The 24,180-nt window shown below is 40.0% G+C and overlaps 2 protein-coding genes across 5 annotated transcripts in view; one reads left to right on the top strand and one right to left on the bottom strand.

Moving 5' to 3' along the window:
- The window catches only part of tmem163a (transmembrane protein 163a), a 175,248-nt gene extending 158,196 nt beyond the window's left edge, over positions 1-17,052 (top strand). For 2 of the 3 annotated variants that reach the window (XM_067987258.1, XM_067987257.1), the window contains 2 exons: positions 7,619-7,760; positions 14,623-17,052. In XM_067987258.1, coding sequence (XP_067843359.1) covers positions 7,619-7,760; positions 14,623-14,683 — 203 coding nt within the window. In that variant the 3' untranslated portion in view covers positions 14,684-17,052. The remainder of the gene's footprint in view (positions 1-7,618; positions 7,761-14,622) is intronic. The other variant, XM_067987259.1, reaches the window with a different exon arrangement.
- Positions 16,994-24,180, bottom strand: part of mgat5 (alpha-1,6-mannosylglycoprotein 6-beta-N-acetylglucosaminyltransferase) — a 135,771-nt gene continuing 128,584 nt past the window's right edge. For both annotated transcript variants that reach the window (XM_067987255.1, XM_067987254.1), the window contains exons 16-17: positions 19,843-20,000; positions 16,994-19,449 (exon numbers count right to left, since the gene is read on the bottom strand). In XM_067987255.1, coding sequence (XP_067843356.1) covers positions 19,251-19,449; positions 19,843-20,000 — 357 coding nt within the window. In that variant the 3' untranslated portion in view covers positions 16,994-19,250. The remainder of the gene's footprint in view (positions 19,450-19,842; positions 20,001-24,180) is intronic.

Genomic DNA, 24,180 nt, shown 5'->3' on the forward strand with positions numbered 1-24,180 from the left:
ATGTCCAGTAACATCTGATTAATGAATCTGTCAGTTGATGAAATCCTAGCCCCCCTACATTAACAATCCTGGCAATCATCTTCCCTAGTCCCTGCAAATATGCAACCCCCACAACACAAGCAATACCCACGGCACAATTGCCAATAGGACAATTCATTTTACCTCAGATTCCAATCTACAAAGTTATTACAGGACACAATGCGAATGAAGTGCCAGTTTATTCTATTGCAGTCCCAAGCTACCTAACCATTTTTAACACACCTTGGTGCCTGATTATGGTGCTCTATGCCTGCTCTGGTGTTTCTATGAAGTGCTATGCTAGTGGCTGGAGGATGGAACATGGATGGCTATGTGTCAGTCAAAAGCTCCTAAAAGCACAGGCCTGAGTGAGCCCAGCTTCAGGTGTGTAACAGGCTGATCTGCTAGCACCTGTTTTGTGCCCCCACCAAAATTGAATTTCACCCCTATTGTCTCAAGAAAGAGTAACAAACAATCAGATTAGCATTGATAGCAATAAAAACAGAAAATGCTGCATCTGTGGAAAGAGAAACAGAGTTAACGTTTCACAGACCTGTCACAGACCTGAAACGTTAACTCTGTTTTTCTCTCCACAGATGCTGCCTGACCTGCTGAGTGCTTCCAGCATTTCCTAATTTTATTTCAGATTTCCAGCATCTGCAATATTTTGCTTTTGTTTTAGCATTGACAGCAATTTGACTGACCTAATATTTCCACCCTCTGTAAGGATATTCAGTACTTTGGCAGACCAGCACCTGAGCAGTGGCAAATTTGTTAACAAATATAGGGTTGAGGTCCCTGACTCACTGCATAGTTAATTAGGTACTAGTTAGACAGCATTAGGTGTTATTGGTGACACAACAGATAATAAAGTAGAAAAGGAAAGCGTTTTGGAACCTTGCACCACCTACGTGTATGAGTGATGGCCTGGTTATTGAAAGAGACAGACAGCAGTCTCAAGGTTTGCCACGGCACAAGAATAACATCGATGCATTCAAAAGAGATACAGCGGGGGAGGGAGGTGCGATTTTAACCCTACCGACTTGGCAGAAACTAGATAAGTGGGCAGTTAAAATCGGCCAGATTACTTAGAATCATAGAAATGTTATAGCATGGAAGGAAGCCATTCGGCCCATCGAGTCCATGCTGGCTCTATGCAAGAGCAATCCAGCTAGTCCCACTCCCCCGCCCTATCCCGGTAGCCCTGCAGTTTTTTTCCTTTCAGGTGCTTTTCCAGTTCCCTTTTGAGGGCCATAATTGAATCTGCCTCCACCACCCCCTCGGGCAGTGCATTCCAGATCCTAACCACTCGCTGTGTAAAAAAAGCTTTTCCTCATGTCACCTTTGGTTCTTTTGCCAGTCACCTTAAATCTATGTCCTCTGGTTCTTGACCCTTCTGCCAATGGGAACAGTTTCTCTTTATCTACTCAGTCTAGACCCTTCATGATTTCGAATACCTCTATCAAATCTCCTCTCAACCTTCTCCATTCCAAGGAGAACAACCCCAGCTACTCCAGTCTAGTCATGTAACTAAAGTCTCTCATCCTTGGAATCATTCCAGTAAATTTCTTCTGCACCCTCTTTAAGGCCTTCACATCAGAACTGGACACAATACTCCAGCTGTGGCTGAACCAGTGCTTTATAAAGGTTCATCATGACTTCCTTGCTTTTCTACTCTATGCCTCCATTTATAAAGCCCAGGATCCTGTATGCTTTTTTAACCGCTTTCTCAACCTGCCCTACCACCTTCAATGATTTGTGTACATATACCTCCAAATCTGTCTGTTCCTGTACCCCTTTTAGAATTCTGTCCTTTAGTTTATATTGCCTCTCCTCATTCTTCCTACCAAAATGTATCACCTCGCAAATTTCATCTGCCATGTGTCCACCCATGCCACCAGCCTGTCTATATCCTCTTGAAGTCTGTTACTATCCTCCTCACTGTTCACTACACTTCCAAGTTTTGTGTCATCTACAAATTTGGAAATTGTGCCCTGTACACCCAAGTCCAAGTCATTAATATATATCAAGAAAAGCAATGGTCCCAGCACCGACCCCTGGAAACACCACTGTACACCTCCCTCCAGTCCGAAAAACAACCGTTCACCACTACTCTCTGTGTCCTGTAACTTAGCCAATTCTGTATCCATGTTGCTACTGCCCCTTTTATTCCAATCTGATGGCAAGCCTATTAGGCGGCATCTTATCAAATGCCTTTTGAAAGTTGATATACACCACATCATCTGCATTGCCCTCACCTACCCTCTCTGTTACCTCATCAAAAAACTCCATCAAGATAGTTAAACACAATTTGCCTTTTAACAAATCTGTGCTGGCTTTCCCTAATCAATCCACACTTGTCTAAGTGACTGCTAATTCTGCCCTGGATTATCGTTTCTAAAAGTTTCTCCACCACCGAGGTTAAACTGAATGGCCTATAGTTGCTGGATTTATCCTTACACACTTTTTTGAACAAGCATGTAACATTTGCAGTTCTCCAGTCCTTTGACACCACCACCTATTTAAGAATGTTTGGAAGATTATAGCCAGTACGTCCGCAATTTCCACCCTTACTTCCCTCAGCAACCTAGGGTGCATCCCATCTGGACCGAGTGACTTATCTACTTTAAGTACAGCTAGCCTTTCTAGTACTTCTTCTTTATCAATGTTTAGCTCATCCAGTATCTCAACTACATCGTCCTTTACTGAGACTCTGGCAGCATCTTCTTCCCTGGTAAAGACTGATGCAAAATACTCATTTAGTACCCCGGCCATGCCTCCATGAATACATCTCCTTTTTGGTTCCTAATCGGCCCCACCCCTCCTCTTATTACCTGTTTACTGTTTACATGCCAATGGAAGACTTTTGGATTCCCTTTTATGTTGGCTGCCTGTCTATTCTCATACTCTCTCTTTGCCCCTCTTATTTTCTTTTACACTTCCCCTTTGAACTTTCTATATTCAGCCTGGTTCTCACTTGTGTTATCAACCTGACATTTGTCATATGCCCCTTTTTTCTGCTTCATCTTCCTCTCTATCTCTTTTGTCATCCAGGGAGATCTGGCTTTAGTTGCCCTACCTTTCTCCCTTGTGGGAATGTTCCTAGACTGTACCCGAACCATCTCCTCTTTAAAGGCCGCCATTGTTTAATTATGGTTTTGCCTGCCAATCTTTGATTCCAATTTACCCAGGCCAGACCTGTTCTCATCCCACTGAAATTGGCCCTCCTTCAATTGAGTATTTTTACTTTAGAGTGGTCCATGTCCTTTTCCATAGCTATTCTAAACCTTAAGACACAATGATCGCTGTTCCCTAAATGTTCCCCCACTGACACTTGCTCCACTTGGCCCGCCTTATTCCCCAGAACCAGATCCAGCAATGCCTCCTTCCTCGGGCTGGAAACGTACTGGTCAACGAAGTTCTCCTCAACGCACTTCAAAAATTCCTCCCCCTCTTTGCCTTTCACATTGTTACTATCACAGTCTATATTAGGATAGTTGAAGTCCCCCATTATCACTACTCTATGGCTTTTGCACCTCTCTGTAATTTCCCTGCAAATTTGTTCCTCTATATCCTTCCCACTAGCTGGAGGCCTATAGAATACACCCAGTAGTGTAATGGCACCTGTTCTTAACTCTAACCAAATAGATTCTGTCCTTGACCCCTCCAGGACATCCTCTCTCTCCAGCATTGCAATATTCTCCTTAATCAATACTGCCACCACCACTCCTTGTTTTTCCTTCCCTATCTTTCCTGAACACCTTGTATCCAGGAATATTTAGTACCCTTTTTTAGCCAGGTCTCTGTCATCGCCACGACATCATATTCCCATGTGGGTATTTGCGCCTGCAGTTCACCAACCTTGTTTACCACGCTTCGTGCCTTTACACACATGCACTGCAAACCAGTCTTAGACTTTCTTGTACTCGATCTTTGTCTGATCCCACCTAATACCGTACTATTTCTTATTCTAGTGTGAGCTTTCTCTCCCAATCCTTTGTGCACCTTGTTTATCCTTTCCAACGCTACATCGTGGTGACCACCCCCCCTGCCAAATTAGTTTAAACCCTCCCCCACAGCACTAGCAAAACTCCCTGTGAAGACATTGGTCCCAGCTCCGTTGAGGTGCAACCCCTCCAGCATGTACAGGTCCCCCAGAACTGGTTCCAATGCCCCAGGAATCTAAAGCCCTCCCTCCTGCACTATCTCTCCAGCCACGCATTCATCTGCTTTATCCTTCTATTTCTATACTCACTGGCATGTGGCACCAGGAGTAATCTGGATATTACTACGTTTGAAGTCCTGCTTCTTAATCTCTTTCCTAACTCCCTAAAATCTGCCTGCAGGACCTCATCCCTCTTTCTACCTATGTCACTGGTACCGATATGGACCACGACCACTTGCTGTTCACCCTCCCCCTCCAGATGTTCTGCAGCCGCTCAGTGATATCCTTGACCCTGGCACCAGGGAGGCAACATCCTGGAATCAAGTTTGCGACCGCAGAAATGCCTGTCTGTTCCCTATCACTATTGTTCTCCTGACCTTTCTCCTTCCCCCCCCTCCACCATACAGCTGAGCCACCCATGGTGCTGTGGTCTTGGCTCTGGCTGCACTTCCCAGAGGAACCCTCTCCCTCACCAGTATTCAGAACTGAAAACTGATTAGAAAGTGAGATGCCCTCAGGGGACTCCTGATCTACCTGCCTGGTCCTTCTTGTCTGTCTGGCGGTCACCCAGTCCCTCCCTGCCTGCACTTTCTTAAACTGTGAGGTGACCATCTCCTGAAACGTGCTATCCACTTAGCTCTCAGCCTCGCAGATGCACTGCAGTGACGCAAGCTGTTCTCAAGCTCCGAAATCTGGAACTCGAGCTCCTCCAGCTGGCGACACTTCCTGCACATGTGTGTTGTCCAGGACACGGGAAGCGTCCTGGAGTTCTCAAATGGCACAGGTCATGCATTCGACGGGTCTGAGCTGCCCTGCCATGCCTCGATTTATTAGATTATTTACTAAACAGAACAAAAATAAACTAAGCCTTAAAAAAAAGTACTCACCAGAAAAAGAAACACTTACCAATCAGCTTCTTCCCTTGTGCTGATATCACTTTAAGTTTCCTTACCTCGCTCTTTACCTGCTGCGGCGATCCAACGATAATTAATTTTTTTAAGTTTTTATTCAATCGGTTATTTATTGTTTTATTAATCTAGTTAATAAAACTAGTTTAAGTTATTAAATTTAATAAACTAGCAGCAATTTTATGCTCCCAGCTCTTAATTTAATTTTACCCACTTCCCTAACTCGGAAAAAAAAAAGCTGTAACACTTAGCAGCCGATCACCTGCCTGCTGTCCTGTGACGTCACTCCTTGGATTTTTTTTGCGATTCCCACTGACTGCTCGGGAAGAAACACCGCTTCCAGTGCTCTTCTAGGTCCTTACCCACCGGAAAGCCATCAGAATCCCTCCATATGCAATTTTAACCGCCTCTACTGAGTAGATGTTAAGGATACCTGCCCAAAGTCATCAGGGTCCATCTTTACATGTGCATATTGGATCGTGATGATGTAATTGGAAGCCAACTGCAATTTTAACTCGGGCCTGAGTGGGTAAGCCGCTGTGGCAGTCCCACCAGGCTGAACCAGGTCAGAAGAGATCAAAAAAGGTAAGTTTTTTTTCCTCCGGGGAGGGGGAGGGGGGTTGCGCAGTGTCTCCAAGAAGAGATTTAGAGAAGTCGATCCTCAAGGTGATATAGACATGGACTAGCATCCTGGCAGTGGGAGAGGTGGGCCAGTGTTGTGGAGGTGGAAAAAAGTGGTATTGCTAATGTAAAGGATGTGGGGAAGGAAGGTCACCTTGGTTCAGGCAGTATGCCAAGTTTCTCCACTTAATCTGAGGCGGCAGCCAGAAATGTTGATGGATTCAAGACCAATAGGTACCAAAAGAGGATATTTTAGTTTTGCCAATGGAGGAAATATTGGCTTGGCAAGGTCTTAATATTGAACAGGCAATTGAGGAGTGTAACAACAACATCGACAGAAGGAGGAAAGAGTTGGGTATTGTCAGCAAACTTGTGGAAGCTGACCCTTTTTTTCCCCCAGTTATTGCCAAGGGGTAGCATTTACCTGAAAAGGAAGTGGAAGGTAAAGCTTTGGGGTACAATGGACCCAATGTGACCTTGCAAGCAGATAAAAAGAAGCAGTTGAAGGCGATGTGATATTTGTTGTGACACTCATGACAGAACCAGGAGAGAACACCACCACAGAGGTGGACTCCAGAGGAGAGATGTTGGAGGAGGGTACAGTGATCAGTGGTAGCAATGTCATTATTGATTCTGATCACTACAGTCTCAGTGTTGTAGGAAAGGCAGATTTGAAGGTTCTCACATTAAGCTGGTGAAAGATATGGGAATGAAGTTGTGAGGTAATGAGCTATATTTTAAGACCTTGAAAAGAAAGGGGAGATTGGAAGTAGTTGGAAAGTATAGCAGGGCTGAGGCTTTTTTTTAAGGATAGGAATGATAATGCTGTTTTGAAGGAGATAGAGACATGTTGATGATAGGGCAGCATAGATCTGAGGAGATGAAGTTGGGTAGTCAGGAACTGTGATAGGAGGGGATCGCAGGAGTAGGTTATGGGCTAGATCGCAGGGTACAAGATGGGCGAGAGCTTGACTGGGAGCAGAGTGCTCCAGGACGACTAGTGGCAAAATTTGTGCGTGCTAGTAAGGGGACACTTTTAAGAATTATAAAGTTGTTATGGTTTCTAGAAAGGCTGCTGATACTAAAAGTTTGTCATTTTGTATCCAAAGGGGAGGATAGTTTACTTTGAATGGACTCTCTAGATTCCATTTCTCTATTTGCAGGGTTTATTAGTTTGTCTCAAAAAGTTCAAACAGAGAATGTGCATCACTTATCTTCTCTCCCCCTTTCACTTGCCCCCCACCCCGCCACTATCACCTTCATTTGGATCAGTTTGGCTGATGTAAGTCAAAAACAAGTTAATGTATTAGCAACCTTCTGGTGAGGTATGTGAATTTGCTAAATTTATTCCATATTGACTTAATAGAACTATATCTATAGAATATTATTTTGCATATTATGGCTGTTCTAAGGAAAAAATGCTTGCACCTGGAAGAACATTCTGCAATTCAGACTACATTTTAACTGATTACATTTTATACTCATTAATGAATCTGCATAATTTAAATTCTATGCGCATTGTTGATTTATAATACTACAAGAATTGCACAACCTTACTTTCAGAAATTTCTTATACTAAATTATTTGGCTCAATAGAATTTATCAAATTTATAATAAATTTAAGTTACTTTTCAGACAATATCTTTCCTTTGTGTTCTAAAATACATTCTTTTAAAATATTATTTGCTGCTGAACAGGTAACTTTTCAGTCCATTCCCATCTCATCTTAATTTACTTCTGGATAGAAGATCCAGCAGTAACTCCTGCCAATTGATTTAAAACTCATTTAGAACCAATTGGTCAGAGAGCCAATCTCTGAAACAGATTTCATTTGTAACAATTTACCATCTGGCAGTTGCCTAGCTGTGGAAATGCACTGTTCTATTTCTGTCCTTTTGTCTTTCAGGTTTTAACTCCTTAGTTGGAGGCATCATGGGATTTTCTATACTGATCAGTGCAGAAGTCTTCAATCATAATCCTGGTGTCTGGTTTTTGGATGGCACTATAGGGATTCTCATTGGAATGATCATTCTTGCATATGGAATAAAGTAGGCTTCACTTTTCTTAAGGATATAGTTTTAAAAAGAGACTGGGCATAAGACAGCACAAATTATTTTTCTTAAGCGTCGCTTTTTAAAAAAAAAGAGATTGATATAAGAGTACAAAATAGTCAGATGGCATAGCTATTCAACACACTAGCTTCCATCTGTTTTAGTTGAATAGAGGGGATGGAGTTCTGCAGCTGCTGATAGCTATTGGGTGTTGCATGTCATCAGGAATGCCTAGATGACACTTTTTTTAAGGGCACAAAACAGTCACACGAGTTCTTCAACTATGTTGTCAGCTGTGGCTCAGTGGTAGCACTCTTTTGAGTCAGAAGGTTGTGGGTTCAAGTCTAACTCCAGAGACTTGAGCACATAATCTAGACTGACACTGATCACTGCAGTATTCAGGGAGTGCTGCACTGTCAGGGGTGCCGTCTTTTGGATGACACGTTAAACCGTGGCCTCGTCTGCCCACTTGGGTGAATGTAAAAGGTCCCATGGCACTATTTGAAGAAGAGCCAGGGAATTTCCCCCGGTGTCCTGGCCAATATTCATCCCTCAACCAACATCACTAAAACAGATTATCTGGTCATTATCTCATTGCTGCTGGTGGGACCTTGCTGTGCACAAATTGGCTTCTCTGTTTGCCTAGATTATAAGCGTTTACAGTTCAAAAGTACTTAATTGGCTGTAAAGCACTGTGGGACCTCCTAAGATCATGAAAGGCACCATATAGAATGACATAGAATTTATAGCACAGAAACAAGCCATTCGGCCTAACTGGTCCATACTGGTGTTTATGCTCCACACAAGCCTCCTCCCACCCTATTTCATCTAACCCTATTTGCATATCCTTCTATTCCTTTCTCCCTCATGTACTTATCTAGCTTCCCCTTAAAGACATCTATGCTATTTGCCTCAACTACTCCATGTAGTAGCAAGTTCCACATTCTAACCACTCTCTGGACAAAGAAGTCTCTCCTGAATTCTTTATTGGATTTATTAGTGACTATCTTATATTTATGGTCCCAAGTTTTGGACACCCCCACAAGTGGAAACATCTTCCCTATGTCTACCCTATTTGTCCAATTCCTTTTTGAAAGCCACGATTGAATCTGCTTCCACCACCCTTTCAGGCAGTGCATTCCAGATCATAACTACTCACTGCATAAAAAAGTTTTTCCTCATGTGGCCTTTGGTTCTTTTGCCAATCATCTTAAATCTGTGTCCTCTGGTTCTCGACCCTTCCGCCAATGGGAACAGTTTCTCTTTATTTACTTTATCAAAACACTTTATGATTTTAAACACTTCTATCAAAACTCCTCTCAACCTTCTCTGCTCTAAGGAGAACAATCTCAGCTTCTCCAGTCTATCCACATATCTGAAGTCCGTCATCCCTGGAACCATTCTAGTAAATCTTTTCTGCACCATCTCTAAGGCCTTCACATCCTTCCTAAAGTGCGATGCCCAGAATTGGACACAATACTCCAGTTGTGGCCGAACCAGTGTTTTATAAAGATTCAACATAACTTCCTTGCTTTTGTACTCTATGCCTCTATTTATAAAGCCCAGGACCCCATATGCTTTTTTAATTGCTTTCTCAACCTGTCCTGCCACCTTCAAACATATACCCCCAGGTCTCTCTGATCCTGCACCCTCTTTAGAATTGTACCATTTATTTTATATTGCCTCTCCTCGTTCCTCCTACCAAAATGTATCACTTTGCACTTCTCTGCGTTAAATTTCATCTGCCATGTGTCCGCCCATTCTACCCCAGCCTATCTATGTCCTCATGACATCTATTACTATCCCCCTTACTGCTTACTACACTTCCAAGTTTTGTGTCATCTGCAAATTTTGAAATTGTGCCCTGTACACCCAAGTCCAGGTCATTTATATCAAAAAAAGTAGTGGTCCTAGTAGCGACCCCTCGGGAACACTACTGTATACCTACCTTCAGTCCAAAAAACAACCGTTCACCACTACTCTCGGTTTCCTGTCACTTAGCCAATTTTGTATCCATGCTGCCACTGCCCATTTCATTCCATGGGCTTTAATTTTGCTAATAATCTTATTATGTGGCACTTTATCAAATGCCTTTTGAAAGTCCATATACACACCAACTGCATTGCCCTCATCAACTCTCACTGTTACCTCATCAAAAAACTCTACCAAGTTAGATAAACACGACTTGCCTTTAACAAATCTGTGCTGGGTTTCCTTTATTAATCCACAGTTGTCCAAGTGACTTATTCATTTTGTCCCGGATTATCGTTCCTAAAAGCTTCCCTACCACTGAGGTTAAACTGACTGGCCTGTAGTTGCTGGGTTTATTCTTACATTCTTTTTTGAACAAGGATGTAACATTTACAATTCTCCAGTCCTCTGGCACCACCCCCATATCTAAGGAGGATTAGAAGATTATGGCCAGCAGCTCTGCAATTTTCACCCGTACTTCCTTCAGCCATCTAGGATGCATGCCATCCGGACCGGGTGATTTATCCACTTTAAGTACAGGCAGCCTTTCTACTATCTCCTGTTTATCAATTTTTAGCCCATCCAGTACCTCCTCTTATACTGTGACTTGGGCAGCATCTTCTTCCTTTGTAAAGACAGATACAAAGTACTCATTTAATACCTCAGCTATGCCCTCTACCTCCATAAGCAGATCTCCTTTTTGGTCCCTAATTGGCCCCACCTCTCCTCTTACTATTCGTTTACTATTTATATGCCTATAGAAGACTTTTGGATTCCCTTTTATGTTAGCCGCCAGTCTATTCTCATACTCTCTTTGCCCCTCTTATTTCCTGTATCACATCTCTGTACTTTCTATATTCAGTCTGGTTCTCACTTGTATTATTAACCTGACATCCCCTTTTGCTGATTCATCTGACTATCTCTTTCATCATCCAGAGAGCTCTGGCTTTGGTTGCCTTACCTTTCCCCCTTGTGGAATGTACCTAGACTATACCCAAACCAGCTCCTCTTTAAAGGCCGCCCATTGTTCGATTCCAATTTACTCGGGCCAGATCCGTTCTCAACCCACTGAAATTGGCCCTCCTCCAATTAATTTTTACTCTAGATTGCTCCTTTCCTTTTCCATAACTAATCTAAACCTTAGAATACTATGATCACTGTTCCCTAAATATTCCCCTCCTGACACTTGCTCCACTTGACCCACCTCATTCCCCAGGACCAGATCCAGCAATGCCTCCTTCCTCATTGGGCTGGCAATATACAGATCAAGAAAGTGCTCCTGAACACACTTCAGAAATTGCTCCCCCTCTTTGCCCTTCACACTGTTACTATCCCAGACTATATTAGGATAGTTGAAGTCCCCCATTAACACTACTCAATAGTTCTTGCACCTTTCTGTAATTTCCCTGTAAATTTGCTCCTCTATATCCTTCCCACTAATTGGTGGCCTATAGAATACACCCAGTGGTGTAATGGCATCTCTATTGTTTCTTAACTCTAACCAAATAGATTCTGTCCTTCACCCCTCCAGGACATCCTCTCTCCAACACTGCAATATTCTCCTTAATCAATACTGCCACCTCCCCCTTTTTTTCCTTCCCTATCTTTCCTGAACACCTTGTATCCAGGAATATTTACTCAGTCTTACCCTTTTTTAAGCCAGGTCTCCATTATCGCCACTACATCATATTCCCATGTGGCTATTTGCACCTGCAGCTCACCAACCTCATTTACCATGCTTCATGCGTTTACACACTCTAAACCTATCTTTGCCCTTCTCGCATTCTCTCCTAATCTGATCCCATCTAATACTGTACTATTTCTTATTCTAGTGCTATTTGTCTCTCCCAATCCTTTGTGCACCTTGTTTCTCCTTTCTAATGCTACATCCTGGTGTCCATCTCCCTGACAAATGAGTTTAAACCATTCCCCCTATAGAAGTTGTATACAAATTTAACATAATTTCCCTGCTTTTCAATTCTATTCCTCTAGAAATTAACCCCAGTGCTTTGTTTGCATTTTCTTATTGCCTTATTAACTTGTTTTGCTACTTTTAATGATTCGTGAATGTGTACACCTTTGCTCCTCTACCTCATGTAGGCTTTTATTTTCCAAGGAGAATATGGCCTCCTTATTTCTCCTACCAAAATCAATGCAAGCCCTTTCTTTCTAACTATTGTATGATCATTCTGTACCAGTTTTGACAGGCAACATGGCAGCTGCTAATTATGTGAACATGAATTGTCAGCTTTTGCAAAGATGCCTTTAGGTTATGGCACTGCTGTTGGGATACCTTCACCTTTGGCAGGGAGGAACTACATGATAGCACATTTTCATAGCTTAAGTATGATCAACTCAGTTGAAATTTTACGAGGAAGTGATGGGCATGAACTTTTGATGGTAGTTATAACAAGTTTGTTTCACTAGAGAATGCAAAATGGGGCAACTACTGTTTGTACATAGACTGGGGTACATAGATTTGGGGACAATGAACATTATTTTGTTTATTTAAAATTGTTCCCAAAGTAACTTCAATGGACTTAGAATTCCCCGTCGGCAAGCCCACATACGATTCTTTCTGTAATTGGCAATCTCACTCAGAGAGACTAAGAGGATAGGTGGTGTCACAAATATAAATATCACATTTTGTGTAGTTCGAGTTGCTGTTGCGATGAGGGTTAAGTTGAATCATTTCAACGGTGTAGATGGAGCTCTATCCTCATCTAACACGTTATACCTACATGGAGTGCTTGATAAATTGGGCACAAAAGTGGAAAATGTTTGACACAACTTAATCTTGAATACCAAATTTACACAAAAGGGAAATTCTCACCAGATACATTTTGAATCAGTCTCAAGTTCATTGGCAAAGCTAAAAGATTCCTTCTACTTATAGAAATTGTTGCTAAAATGTGCTTTACTAGCACAGAGGTCTTTGAAGGTATCATAATGCAGGTAAGTAACAAATATGTAGATAATATGCAGTAATAACTCAGTTGCTGCATTTAATGCTTAGGTTCTTGGGAACTTGCCATTCAGTAACCTCCTTGGAGATTTGGTGGCATGGAGAAGTTATGCTAAACTTGTACTGAACCTTTGTTAGACCACACTTGGAGTACTGTGAACAGTTCTGGTCTCCATATTATAAAGAGGATATAGAGGCACTGGAGAAGGTGCAAAGAAGATTTACTAGGATGATACCAGAATGGAGAGGTTATACCCATCAGGAAAGATTGAACAGGCTGGGGATCTTTTCTCTAGAAAAGAGAAGACTGAGAGGTGACTTGATGGAGGCCTTTAAGATTATGAAAGGGTTAGATAGGATAGATGTAGAGAAGATGTTACCACTCACGGGGGAGACCAGAACTAGAGGCCATAAACATAAGATAGTCACTAATAAATCCAATAGGGAATTCAGGAGAAACTTCTTTACCCAGAGAGTGGTTAGTCTATGGAACTCGCTACCACAAGGAGTAGTTGAGGTAACTAGCATAGATACATTTAAGGGGAAGCTAGATAAACACATGAGGGAGAAAGGAATAGAAGGATATGTTGATAGGGTTAGTTTGAAGTAGGAAGGTAGGTGGCTCGTGTGGAGCATAAACACCGGCATGGACCTGTTGGGCCAAATGGCCTGTTTCTGTGCGGTACATTCTATGTTGAGTAATTACATAGACACCTACACAATGAAGCAGCATAAAAGACCCTGTTGAGCATTCTCAGTGTTCTTCTCTATGGCATTGAGAGGTACCAGATATCTTATGGACTAGTTACTTTTGTGGATAATGAGGCCATGATCAGAATTTGTTAGTCATGATGCTTTTTAGGCAGTTAATACATTTTATGAAATGTGAGGCATTGCCTACATCCAGTCAGGCTACTTCCAATCCTGCTTAATGACACTAATCATAGGCTGGTCCAATGGGAGAGCTATTTCCATCCTTCTCATTCAATATAAAAATCAGTATAGTCAGCATCACCAGAAAACATTGGAAATGCATATATGGTCTCAGTATCTGGAAAAAAAGAGCATTTCTGGTAAAACCCTTCACCCTTGAAGTGGGTCGTTGTGGGACTTCTACCTGTGGGAACCTACCCTGCTGTGACCCTGACCCATTTTCCTGGGTCAGGGTTAATTATATTTACAATACAAGTTCCCAGTAGTATTTCCCCTCTGCAGAGGGAACCCCCACCATTGCTGGGGGGAAAAATGTGGTGCTGCAGCATCACACAGGGATAATGCTATTTTTAAAGAGGGCAGAAGTTCTCTACATGCTGAAATTTAAAAAAATCTTGCATTAATATAGCGCCTTTCACAACCTCAGGACGTTCCAAAGTGTTTTACAACCAATGAAGTACTTTTCAAGTATAGTCACTGTTGTAATATAGGAAACATGGCAGCCAAATGGCACACAGCAAGGTCTGACAAACATCAATGTGATAATGACCAGATAATCTGTTTAAGTGATGTAGGTTGAGGGATAAATATTGGCCAAGATGCCAGGGAGAACTCCCCAGCTCTTCGAATAATGATATGGGATCTTTTACGTCCACCCGAGGGGGCAGATAGGACCACCGTTTAACATCTCATGCAGAAGACAGCACCTGCAATAGTGCAGCACTCCCTCCGTACTGCACAGGAGTGTCAGCTCGAGTCTCTGGAGTGAGATTTGAACCCACGATCTTCTGACTCAGAGGCAAGTTAGCTGCCAACTGAGCCAAGGCTGACACCAGAAGGCTGCATTTATTTAACTTGTCAGGATTTTCTGTTTCTGCTTTTGAAATTTTTCACCTATTAAAATTAATAGGCGAGGGGTCATGGAAGTCAAAAATCCTGCCAATTATGTTTAAGGGTAGTTATCAATTTAACTTTTCTGTTTTCTTCTAGGCTTCTGATTGATACAGTCCCACGAGTAAAACAAACTCATAATTATGAGACCTTTGAATAATGGACGTGATGAAAATACGCAGTGATGGTTCAGTTAGTTCTACAGGAATGAAGATTGTAAGACCTGGAAAGAATCACTAAAGCTAACCAAGACCACAGTAGTGACTGGAAAAAAATGCTGCTGCTGATCTATTTCCCAATTTGTGGCCCAACAAAACATGTCTCTATTGAACTAAACACATATGATACTAAACATGGTGGACTCCATAATTTTGTTGAGACTGAAGGTGATGGAGCTCTTTGCCCTGTATATTTAACAAATAGAAGAGGTAATTTGAGCATTTTGTTGTTCATAAAAGGGGTAGATTTTAACCATCAGGTGCCTAACCAGCAAAGCACGCTGGCCAGTCACCTGGTTCTGCCAGCAGGAGGCCTGGTCCATTTGGAGGGCTGGTCCTCACTGCCATGACCAAAACGGGCAGCTTGCTGGCTTTGGGTTGGCACAATATCAGACTACCCAGAGGCTGATTCGCTGGCAGGACGGTATATCGGGAGGGCAGAGCTCAGGCAAGCAGCAGATCACATTCTTGTGGAGCCAAGAGCCGTGCACCTGCTACATGTGGCCCAACAAAAACATTTTAAACTTTTTAGGTGCTTTTTCTGGTATGCCACCTGTTAAAACTGGATAGAGTTTGCACTTTGTACGTTCTACCCAGTTGTGTGTCAAAATTTCAATCGGGGTCCTATGTACGCTAATTTGCATATTAAAAGTATTACTGCCTGAAACTGACGGGTGCTCCAACTGCCCAGTGGAAGGTCTCTTTGAAGATGGCAGAGACCAGAGTGCCAGCGTAAACAGGGCAGTAAACCATTTTTGGGCCACTCCCACCTCATTTACGCTGGGTGGCAGAGGTTAAAATCTATCCCAAAAAGTCTATGTATCCTAGGAGATCAAATGAAAAACCATAAGAAATAGGAGCACACTGCCCCTCGAGCCTGCTCTACCATTCAATAAGATCATGGCTGATCTTCGACCTCAACTCCACTTTTCCTACCGATCCCCATATCCTTTGAAAAAGGGATCAATACTCAACATGTAGGAGTGTTAGGATTACATGCACATCACCTATTTCTCATATTTTAAGTAATTTGCTTTAATGCATTAGTAGGTATGAGCAAGGTATTCTATTATGTACCTGCTTTTTAATATTTCTTCCATCATACAACTAAATTGCTAAAGCTAACTTGCATGACTTGTCGCTCCAGTTATCAGAATCTCTAAATCGAAATTCAAGTTTTTTTGGCAATAATAGTGATGCATTTAAAATGTCACAATATTTGTAGTTTTGTTGACGTAGTTTGGATATGTAAACAACTATAGAAAATGTGAGCAATTTCTTTTGAGTAGCAACAAATTTGAAATTTCACTGAATAATTTAATGCTAATTAATTTCACTTTTTAAACTGATCACTGTGGTAACCCATATTGGAATGAAGGGAACCAGGAATAGAATTAAAAAGGTGGAGAGAGATAGGCAGAGAAGTGTAAAAAGGTAATTCCAAAGCTTAGGGCCTAGATAGTAGCACAAATTGCATCATAGTGTGAATACAATTCTTAACGTAATCTTTACTCAACTTCAAAATGACCATAGGCTGTAGTGAAGTGATAATATTCAGTGGGAAAACAAATCTCGCATTAAAATCTTTAGACAGTATTTTCTGATATTTGTAAGAGAATGTAAATCAAAGTGGGGTGTGCACTGAAATGAGTTACTGACTTTCTTGTTCTTTGCGTTCTCGCTAATTTTTTTTCTAAAACTGGGAGAAACTTTGATCAAGATTTTGGTTAGGACACAGTTGGCAACATTCACCATTTGTTCTGCCCTTTGCAGCAGTCCTAGCGTTCAGGTTGGATATGGGGTTTATGGCATCCTGGGGTAGTAGTATTGAATTTCCCCAGATTTTCTATTTTCTTTGCGATCAGAACATATTGTGAACATTTGGTTATCATTGGATAGTTCTGGGGGCTCAATTGAAGTAAAGTTACCAAGCTCAGGGAAGGCCTGATTTTAAATATTAATTTATTTAGTGTGAATTAATGGATAATTAAGTGTAAGCACAATGATTGGAATTTAAATCTTTTGTGTGCAGTTTCTTTGATGGAGTCTTTAGCTCATTAGTTTAGTGGACGTTCTGTTGTAATATGCAGCAGTTAAATATTATCTATACAGCACAATAAGTGTGCATGAAGTATGCTTCAAATTCTTTAGTAGTTACAATATACAGCATTCAGTAATCTAGATGTTAAGATAATAACTGCTCTGTTCCGATATGTACTCTGTATATTTATAAAAGACAATATACAAACCAATGGAAGAAATTCTCTTCACAGAAAAGATTTATTGAAAAATAAAGTTTTTTTCCTGCTCATCAAAAACTGTGGAAACAATTCCTAAGCTCTCAAGTGCAGCTTTCAAAGCACACCTCATTTCAATATATGCCACTTGCGCAAATATACAGGAAAACCATTTTCTCACTTCACAACACTATGCATTTGGTCTAAATTTTGACTGCCATGAAGTGTATATATAGTATTTTTATATAAGTTGATAAAGCAACTTTATTACCCTTAAAAGGCACATAATTTACATTACATGGCATCTCAGCTACAGGAAACATCTAATATTTACAAGCACAACACATAAATGCAAAGAAAGCAAGTTACAGAGCACCTAAAAAATTAAATTATGTTTTTTTTTATATACAAATGTGCAAACTTGTTTGGATAAATCTGCTGTTAATGAGGTTTAGCTGCTGTTGATTAACTATACGTCACTGATTTTTAATTTCCAAAAGCCACAATCTTTTTTTTTAAAAAAACAATGGTCAATTGTTTTTTTTAAAAACATCCTTTTCTGCATACATATACTCCTCAATCATTGACGGACCTCATTCATATAATGGGAATCAACAGGTTAACAATCTGGGGTACCAACATGACTGTTGAATTTTAAATATAAAATGAAGATATGCAAATTGTATATCAAATGTTCTAAAAGGTTATCATTACCTTATCAGCACCATTATAACTAATCAACCACCATGTTGATACCTTTACATTGTTCACAATATGATCAATACTAGTCATCTTACAATAACCTTGTAGACAGTTTTGAAAGTCACACTAGTCACTTAGTCTACAGTAATTTCCAGCCACTATCAGCATATATTTAGTGTAAGGGAAGATTGAACAGTGTCATATCTTTGAAATATGTTCCATATTAGAATTTCAGCTATAATTATTTCTACCACATTTTGTTATTGTGCTAAATGCGACCAGATCATCTGATCAAACATTTTGCTTCAATTAAATAATTTGGTCAGAGATGATCGGGATTCTATTGAATTTTTATAACTTACCCAAACAATTGTGACAAGAATATGTGATTGAAATTATAATATTGCATTTTTGCTGTGTGGCTAAAAAGGGTTAATGTCCTGTCCAAAATGTATATACTCCTGAGCCTGAAAAGAAAGTGCAAAGATATGAAATTCCACCTCATCTGCATAGTAAACATGATATGATTATACAAGCAGGAGGTTTTTCTTTAAAAAACAGTTTACATCAGGATGTTTATATACAAATTACAATGGCAATTATTTTTTAAACAGGAGGTTGCTACTTGCTACTGCCCATTAAGCTAATTTACCCGTGGTCTGAAATATGTCTAATTAGGATCAGTTGACGCTGGCTAAAGGGCAGTTAATTGATTACACTGCCAGCATCCTAATGATGTCCTATAAAGCCAAAAATATTAATTACAATGTTAAATATATTCCAGGAGTCCGTTCTATTTTATATTTCATACCAACAATGCAATTTTTAAAAACTAAACAAACAGTTAAATAAAAACTCAAACCAAGATTTAAAACAACTCATTATATATTTTAAGCAGTTACTGCTGCCAGCAATGTCAGTACATGATCCTTTGCTCTAAATAACTAATGCCATTGGTCATGTCTAAGATGAAACCACGCCTGAAAGAATAGCCATCAGGATTCTTTACTGTTATCTGTTGCATGATTACACTGGAACATTGCAGTTGGATCTTTTCTAAACAAAGCAGACATTATGTTGGGATTTTGTGTTTGGATTTCTGCTGAACTAAAAGTAAAACAGAGTTTACTAAGCAGCCCCTGTTGATTACTGTTATTTACTGTTGATTATTTAGCTGACCTCAATTTTTCATTTTCCAATTGTTCACATGATTTTCTGAATATTTAGCAGTACACCTTCAATTTACATCTGTACACCATCCCTCCTCAAAAAAAAGTGTTGTAGATAAGAAGTTGTTGAAGAAAATTTGAACAGTTTGTCATGATCTTGTTGCTTGTTGCTTGTTTTTTTCCATTGAATAGATAATTTTTTCTGATCAACATGTTCACCTGGGCCTGGTCGATATTTATTCTCTTCAAATGGAATACTGTACTTTTTTTTAAAAAAACACTTTTTTCCCCATTATTCTTTGAGGGTTTCTTTCAAAAATGAATGACCAAGTGTTTGGTCCTTAAGACCTACTACCCCCTGCCTTTATGCACAATCTACTTTGTGTAGGGATAAGCAACTGCTATAAGCATTGTTGACACAGGGCAACTTGTCCTTTCATATAGTCTCTGCATGGACAGATCCTTTTATGATTTCCATTTGAACCTGCACAGCTGAAAAGCAGCAGATCACTCTGGAAAAAGCAGCGTTTCTTGCTTTCGTCATAAGCTGGGACAACAATGTCATTCACAGATTCAAACGACAAGCATTCAATTCCAAACCTGGACGTAACAAAAAAAAGACACGTTAAGTAACTTTATCAGCTTTATGATTTACAGTGCACTTGCTAAATATATAATTATAAAGAAATGGTTCTGAAACAGCTTTGCTGTTAGTCTTCTTATAATATACATGATGGACTTTTCATAAGAGTTGGTCAAATAAATTAGGGTTATGCATTATATAACCCTATTGTTAGACCTCGTGAATGATAACTGGCTAAATATGGATTATATACATACTAATATTGAATTTATGAAGGAAATAACCTTAACAAGGAGGAAATATTGGTGATTGAAATTTATTAATGCCTTCATGAGTTAACCCAATCAATCAATCAGTTTTGATTGAGTTATACATCATCTATATTCTAATCACTGGTTAAATATACTTACTTTTGCAAGTCACTGTCTTTGTTCAGATGTTGAAAGAAGGAAGGTTCACATATGAGCTTATTCTCTTGACAGATTTGCTTGCAAGATTGCCCGGGAGGTGCAATTTTAACTTGGAGCACACTCAGCGGAGGCCACATCACTTGACCGTGGCAGAAATCCTATAATATTGAGTTGAATATTATGACCATCACAAAGTAACCACATTATCTACTAACAAATGTGTTTTAGCAAAAAAAAATTCTCACTGGTAGACAAAAAGAACCAGGCCAGTAATATTTACAGCTACAAATATTTAGACCAAATATTACAGATCAGTTTTTTTCAGGAAGGGTGGAAAGTGATAAAAAATTCTATTTATCTCTCTGTTCCACTTCCCCAAGCTGTGCACAAACTACAACTGTGCAACTTGCTCTCAGACCTCTGCCAATGTCGCTCTCAATCACCTGTTAGAGGTTACTTCAGGATTCTCTCCCTTATTCCCCCCCTTCTAAAGGCACCTGCACTCCACTCAACATCTCGGCATGAAAGTTTTGCCGACAGCCGAGTAGGTAACTTCAGCTCAGTATTACATGTTGGTGCTTCATTGTGTTTTAACCTTACATTCAACTTTGCTTGGTTCCTTTCATAATACAAAACAAAGTAACAAAATGGCCAATAGGCTGACTCTGAACCTGACATTTTTGTTTTTAGGGTGGTTACTCAGCAATTCTCATGACTGAAAAATGGAAAGAAAGATGTCCAGTTTTAATTGCTACATTTAAAATAAAAAAAAAGTGCTGGCTGTATGCCCAGGTGGGATAGTTCCACATTCAAGTATACGTAATTAGACTAATTTTAATATCAGCATTTTTTTAAGCAGCTGTTATAAGTCCTAATGTTTTTTGGACTGGGAAAAATATGGCTAGCTATCTATCAAGTGTCATTTCCTTATGTCACAGATACTTGCAACAGCCACTCAATTATATTTTTTAAGTCATAAAAGCAAAAGAACTCTGATGCACACGTTTGAAGCAGCAAACCATTAGAAAATCAATTTGCCCTGGTTACAGAGGGAAATTATCCTAGGTAACAAGGAAAGTGTTAAAAAAAAAATAGAAATTTCAGGATTCGGAGAGTTTATTTAAGCAAAGGAATGTTGCCCTGCCTTTTTGACACCCTATTTATAGTTATGGAAGCCAATTTTAAAAACTTTTGTTGATCTCCTATTTAAATACTTCAGGAATTTCATAATCCATCTATTACAATACAATGTAGCAAGTAGATCTCAACTGAAACTTAAGAAGTGGCATTAATAACTTGAAATGGATTTAGTAGAGCAGACAGGCAATAAAGTGGTTATATACGACACAATTGATTTCCCTCCCCATCAATCGAATTTAAATAGGCTTTGGGATTACAATGTTACAAAATGCACTTGCAAGTGTCAGCACCATACTCAGAAAAAAGTAAAGGAGATTCATAGCAAAGGAATTTAAGTGTGACCAGTAAGATAAAGAGGACAACAGACAACCTAGACAGAAAATGGAAACAGATTAAATTACTGTGTGAGGTGCTGAGTGGAGCCAGAATCGACACTCCCTTATTTTTTTTAAACTTGCCTGAATGCTACCGCAGTGGCAACACAGAGTGAAACTGAACAAGCAAAAACAGGAGTGGAGGATGGGTAGAATCCATATTTCCCAATCTACTGCTGACTGCCATCCATTTAAATCTAATAGGAAAAAAAAGTGGGTAGAAAACTGCCTGATTAAGCCTAGTATAAATTAGATGAATCTGTAGGTCCTGTGTTTAGTGTGGATTATCTGGACATGACAGTTAAAAGAAATGGCTGCATTGGAGGAATGGGAAGGAAAACAGTGTAGTCGACAGAGTTGGAGTAAAGATTGTGATGACGACTTTGGATGAAAGAGTTTCAAAAGGCAATAGTTGAAAAGGGGTGGTGAACAAGTAATGAGTTAGAGACAGCAAGAATCAAAAATATTTAGAGCAAAACAGGAGAGGAAAGGGTCAGGAATCTTGTACGGTTAGGTTCACGTATATGCTTAAAAACTGCTGTGAGCCACATCTAAAAGGTGGATTCCAATTACTTTCTCAAATCTAAAAAGTGCTGCTCAGATGCTTTTTCTGTCCTGTAGCTACTTATCCTTTTGAGCTAGGTGTGAATTAGATTGGATAGTTTGGATTGTGAACTGGAGGGGAGGTACATCAGAAGGAATTACAACTCTATAGTTTCCGGTCCACGGCATGGCAGCTGCTCTGGAAGGCACACGCAAACTTTAAAAAAGTTTAAAATTCATCAATAAACATTGAAGTCCATAGATGTCATAGAACGTCAACACCAGTGGAAGTACATCAAAAGGGTCTCAACCTCATCTGTAGGGCCCCAACTGAAATTCAGGTACAAATGGGCAAAGCTTGTGGCGTGCATCCTCTGTCTAGTCGTACCAGGTCGAGCGATCCAACCAGCAATCCTAAAAGTGACCGCTGGAGGCCACTCAAAAAAAGGACCCGCAAATATTTTATTTTTATAGGCCCAAGAGAAATAGGAGTGCTCCTCCTGGGCCCACAAAAATCTCCGACCTGTTGCCGGAATGTTTGTGACTCCCCGAGGATCACACCCACCCCCCGCCCCCCCCACTATACCCCACCTGCGGCCCAGTGCCCCATGGGAGCTGGACGATTTCCTCACCTCATCGACTGGCAAGCTGCAGCGGAGCATCCGTTTGGCCTCCACATGTAGCCAGAAAATGAGGCCCGGTGATTAAGTGGCAATGCCACAAAACCATGTTTGTTGGCTGTAGCAGCAGGCCTCCTTCCATCTCAAACAGTGACTGAACACAGGGAAGAGAAGAAGGGATGAACAGCTGAAGAGCCAACAGGGTAGAGGGGGAAATAAAATTAAGACCAAGAGTGAAAAATGCCGGTATTATAAGGCGTTACAAGATTTTAAGAACTTAAAAAGTTTAGAAGAAAAAGGCCATTCAGCCCTCAATTATTTCTTCCGCAGATCAGGTACAAAATGCTTTTATCATGAATCCTACTCAGCCTACTAAGAAAGGTTCTGTAAACTTTTTCCCTTTTCACAAGTCAAACACCAAAATATGTTACCTGAAATCCATTATTATTAATCCTTAAGTGGTGGCTTTTCTTGGCATGACATTTCAATGGTTCCTGAACTTTAGGATCCAACACAGTATTCAATATTCTTTGTTTGTACTTATTCCTATAACCATCAATCATGTTCCTAGGCTATTTTTTTTAAAAAAAAGATGTTAGTCAACAACTCAGTTTTAGCTTGGAGTTTATTCCACAGATGCATTAGTCAATGGCAGGAAAATAGTCCTTCTACTCTGAAGTCTTAATTAAGGCTCATTAATTTATGTCCTCTATTTCTGTGCCTACAGTTTAAGTTAAATAATCCAATTACATCCACATTATCCATTTTTCTCATCATTTTAAATCAGGTCTCCTTTTCAAGCTTTCTCTTACTGATGACAAAAAGTTAATTTCAGTATCAGTCTTCATAAATTAAAGCCCTAAATTATGAAATCATCCTCGATACTCTTTTTTAAATCTCCCCAATGCATCAATGTTCTTTTAAATGCAAGGTGCCCAAACTGTACATAATATTTTAAATATGGGTCTCGTTTCACAAATGATCCACTCGAAGGTTAGGATAACTTGAGATGTATTTAAGTCACACATCAGCTAAATAGTTGATCATACCTAAATTTATTTCCACCCTTCCTCATTAGGTATCTCTATCATGTATGTATTTCTTTTCCAAGTGTATAGACGTACATTTATCAACATTAAAATCAAATCCTTAACTGATCTTGATGACTGACTACTTCTAAATGCTATTTTCCCAGAACTGAAGAATGATAAAGAGCGCAAAATTAAAATTTAATTTGCTAGTGGTTTTACTTTTTAAAGCATGACCTGGAGGACTGACCGTGCTGTTGGTTAGCATATCAACTTTTTACCACTTGGACCCGGGTTTGAATTCACTCCAGATTGACTGAATGAAAGTCTCCGCTTTGTACCAACTAAAGGATTATGATAAATTGTCAACATTCTCAACTTAATCTAGTGGATAATATATATGCCAACGTTGGAATTATATTTAATTCCCAGCACTCACATCTTCACTTTAAAAAAGAAATCTTAGCTTCAACATACACTGGACTTGTAAAAACTGGACTGATATTATAGCAATATTGCATTTTAACAATTAGTTCATAAATACTTTGGCAATTAGCTCCACAACTGCATAAGAGACAATCAAATATCTGCACCCCAAATTGCCACTGAGGTAAAGTTTACTAGTCTTGGCCA

The sequence above is a fragment of the Heptranchias perlo genome, chromosome 7, assembly GCF_035084215.1.
Source record: "Heptranchias perlo isolate sHepPer1 chromosome 7, sHepPer1.hap1, whole genome shotgun sequence".
Lineage (NCBI taxonomy): Eukaryota > Metazoa > Chordata > Chondrichthyes > Hexanchiformes > Hexanchidae > Heptranchias > Heptranchias perlo.